Source organism: Electrona antarctica, assembly GCF_951216825.1.
Source record: "Electrona antarctica genome assembly, chromosome: 3".
Lineage (NCBI taxonomy): Eukaryota > Metazoa > Chordata > Actinopteri > Myctophiformes > Myctophidae > Electrona > Electrona antarctica.
The window spans coordinates 60,467,371-60,471,586 of record NC_136808.1 but is presented as its reverse complement, the minus strand read 5'-3'; the positions used below and the strand labels follow the sequence as shown (position 1 = coordinate 60,471,586).

Here is a 4,216-nt window from a genome sequence, read left to right as displayed (position 1 = left end):
TGGAATAGGCAAGTTATAGCCTGTAAAAGTACAAAAGGACATTATAGCGATAGTAGCGTATTATTGGGACTGTGTGTGTGTGTGTGTGTGTGTGTGTGTGTGTGTGTGTGTGTGTGTGTGTGTGTGTGTGTGTGTGTGTGTGTGTGATTACTGAACAGCGGATTGACGGCATTTCGTCCTCTCTCTCCTCCGTCTTTCTGTGAGTCCCCCGATGCACGGTAGCCATACAGTAGCATTAAGCAATCCAGATGCATAGGCTGGCTATATAACCTATATCAAACATGTTTGAAAATTATCAGAGTGATCATCAACTCGGGACGGTTGGATCTTTGAACACTCACAGATCAGGGGGATCATCATCACTGCTGCTGCTCCACGTTTTTTTTTGTGGATTTCGGATCTGCAAAATGCACGAAATAACGTGCTCTATGTGCAAACTCCTCGGCGCGCCTTGGATATGAGCGCCTTGGAGTTGGAGCGCCTTGGGAATGAGCATGCTCAGAAAGACCAGAATGAATTTACATCCGAAGCAGTGTATACATGAGTCCAATTTTCTTTCAATCGCATTGAACATCGGAATAATTTAACTTCTATTCGGAATTAAGAGGGTTGAAAGACCTCATGTAAACGTGGCCAATGACACTAATGAAGGCTCTGTTCCATTCTGGTCAAACAGAGTCAGTGTTAATGACACTAATGAAGGCTCTGTTCCATTCTGGTCAAACAGAGTCAGTGTTAATGACACTAATGAAGGCTCTGTTCCATTCTGGTCAAACAGAGTCAGTGTTAATGACACTAATGAAGGCTCTGTTCCATTCTGGTCAAACAGAGTCAGTGTTAATGACACTAATGAAGGCTCTGTTCCATTCTGGTCAAACAGAGTCAGTGTTAATGACACTAATGAAGGCTCTGTTCCATTCTGGTCAAACAGAGTCAGTGTTAATGACACTAATGAAGGCTCTGTTCCATTCTGGTCAAACAGAGTCAGTGTTAATGACACTAATGAAGGCTCTGTTCCATTCTGGTCAAACAGAGTCAGTGTTAATGACACTAATGAAGGCTCTGTTCCATTCTGGTCAAACAGAGTCAGGGTGCTGCTACTGTGCATGTTGGTTGGCTCACTGGAAACACTCTGCTACACCAGTGGGTCTCAAAGTGTCCTTGAGTGGGTTCCAAATGGACCTGTAAGGACCTGTATGGACCTGTTCCAAATGGACCTGTAAGGACCTGTACGGACCTGTTCCAAATGGACCTGTAAGGACCTGTACGGACCTGTTCCAAATGGACCTGTAAGGACCTGTATGGACCTGTTCCAAATGGACCTGTAAGGACCTGTATGGACCTGTTCCAAATGGACCTGTAAGGACCTGTATGGACCTGTAAGGACCTGTACGGACCTGTTCCAAATGGACCTGTAAGGACCTGTATGGACCTGTTCCAAATGGACCTGTAAGGACCTGTATGGACCTGTTCCAAATGGACCTGTACGGACCTGTTCCAAATGGACCTGTAAGGACCTGTATGGACCTGTTCCAAATGGACCTGTAAGGACCTGTATGGACCTGTTCCAAATGGACCTGTAAGGACCTGTATGGACCTGTTCCAAATGGACCTGTAAGGACCTGTATGGACCTGTACCAAATGGACCTGTATGGACCTGTTCCAAATGGACCTGTAAGGACCTGTTCCAAATGGACCTGTAAGGACCTTTACGGACCTGTTCCAAATGGACCTGTAAGGACCTGTATGGACCTGTTCCAAATGGACCTGTAAGGACCTGTATGGACCTGTTCCAAATGGACCTGTAAGGACCTGTACGGACCTGTTCCAAATGGACCTGTAAGGACCTGTACGGACCTGTTCCAAATGGACCTGTAAGGACCTGTATGGACCTGTTCCAAATGGACCTGTAAGGACCTGTATGGACCTGTTCCAAATGGACCTGTAAGGACCTGTACGGACCTGTTCCAAATGGACCTGTAAGGACCTGTACGGACCTGTTCCAAATGGACCTGTAAGGAACTGTATGGACCTGTACCAAATGGACCTGTAAGGAACTGTACGGACCTGTACCAAATGGACCTGTAAGGACCTGTATGGACCTGTTCCAAATGGACCTGTACGGACCTGTATGGACCTGTTCCAAATGGACCTGTAAGGACCTGTACGGACCTGTTCCAAATGGACCTGTAAGGACCTGTACGGACCTGTTCCAAATGGACCTGTAAGGACCTGTATGGACCTGTTCCAAATGGACCTGTAAGGGTCCATTTGGAACACTGTACACTGTCAGAGTGATGCGGGTCCTTGAAATTAAAAGGTTTGAGAACCACTGTACACTAAATGGAACAGGGCCTTAATCAGTATCATCATCAACAACACCTGCGAAGGAAGTAGGAAGAGTTATTTCCAAAATGCCGTATGTGCAGTAGAGCCATCTGTGTGTAACACAACAGCGCTGCTCAGTCCAGCTGCCTCTCAAACGTATACTCATCATCATCATCATCATCATCATCATCATCATCATCATCATCATCATCATCATCATCATCATCATCATCATCATCATCATCATCATCTTCAGACTTGGGATAAATATATTAGTCTTCGTCCTCGTCCAGTCTCTCCCCTCCCTCGCGGTCTGTCTGCTTCGTCTGCGCAGATGTAAAGGGACAGTGTGTTGTGCAGACGCTGCAGAACACATCACCATCTGGAATGTAAAGGCAGTCCCCAATAAGGGCTGTTGACGTCTGTCTGTCTGTCTGTCTGTCTGTCTGTCTGTCTGTCTGTCTGTCTGTCTGTCTGTCTGTCTAGGTAGTTTAGTGACAAACAGCCCAGTTTGTGTGCTATTTTCTCTGGTATTAACTCCTCCAACAGCTGTTCCTCCCAGGTGGAGGTGGTCAGTCCTCCAGAAGCTGTTCCTCCCAGGTGGAGGTGGTCAGTCCTCCAGAAGCTGTTACTCCCAGGTGGAGGTGGTCAGTCCTCCAGAAGCTGTTCCTCCCAGGTGGAGGTGGTCAGTCCTCCAGAAGCTGTTCCTCCCAGGTGGAGGTGGTCAGTCCTCCAACAGCTGTTCCTCCCAGGTGGAGGTGGTCAGTCCTCCTCCAACAGCTGTTCCTCCCAGGTGGAGGTGGTCAGTCCTCCAACAGCTGTTCCTCCCAGGTGGAGGTGGTCAGTCCTCCTCCAACAGCTGTTCCTCCCAGGTGGAGGTGGTCAGTCCTCCAGAAGCTGTTCCTCCCAGGTGGAGGTGGTCAGTCCTCCAGAAGCTGTTCCTCCCAGGTGGAGGTGGTCAGTCCTCCAGAAGCTGTTCCTCCCAGGTGGAGGTGGTCAGTCCTCCAACAGCTGTTCCTCCCAGGTGGAGGTGGTCAGTCCTCCAACAGCTGTTCCTCCCAGGTGGAGGTGGTCAGTCCTCCAGAAGCTGTTCCTCCCAGGTGGAGGTGGTCAGTCCTCCAACAGCTGTTCCTCCCAGGTGGCGGTGGGGATGGCGCTGTAAGGGTCGATGATGACCTTGGCGCAGCGGATGATCATGGCCACCAGCGTCAGGCAGAGGAAGGCGATGCAGGCCAGAGTCAGACCCTGGTCCAAGTCCGCCAACTCCTCTGGGTCTGGTGTGGTCTCCACGCCCATGATGATGGTTCCTGCTGCTGCTGCCGTCGTCTACCGCTGCTTACAACCACACGATGATGATCCCCGCACACCGCTACCATCCTGAACCACACGATGATGATCCCCGCACACCGCTACCATCCTGAAACCCTGCTTACAACCACACGATGATGATCCCCGCACACCGCTACCATCCTGAATGATCCCCGCACACCGCTACCATCCTGAAACCCAGCTGAGGACTGAGGAGGATGGGCGAGAGAGAGGTGGAGAGAGAGCATGAGGATAGGTGAGAGAGGTGGAGAGAGAGAGAGACAAGTTTTAAACCAAGAGAGTACTATATGCCAAGTTTTAAACCTCCCAGAGGTTCCATTGTGAGTTTATATGGCTTAATCCCCAGACGGACAGGCTTTGTTTTTAGTTTGGCGTGTATAACTTTATATATCAATTTCACCACTTTTGCAGTAAAATATTTGTATACAAGAATCCATTTCATGTATTGAAGGCCTTAGAGATGAGGAAAAACGATGTTGTGTTTGGTCCTAAACCCGGTAGTATCTCAAAAACTATGTTGTGTTGGGTCCTAAGCCCGGTAGTATCTCAAAAACTATGT

At 49.0% G+C, this 4,216-nt stretch overlaps 1 protein-coding gene across 1 annotated transcript; it reads right to left on the bottom strand.

The window, feature by feature from the left end:
• Nucleotides 1–3,438: 3,438 nt before the first annotated feature.
• Nucleotides 3,439–3,797, bottom strand: ctxnd1 (cortexin domain containing 1; the record flags this gene model as incomplete). Its single annotated transcript, XM_079496430.1, has 2 exons — nt 3,439–3,654; nt 3,762–3,797. 2 exons carry the CDS (start codon nt 3,795–3,797, stop codon nt 3,439–3,441), a joined length of 252 nt encoding a protein of 83 aa, XP_079352556.1.
• Nucleotides 3,798–4,216: the final 419 nt, after the last annotated feature.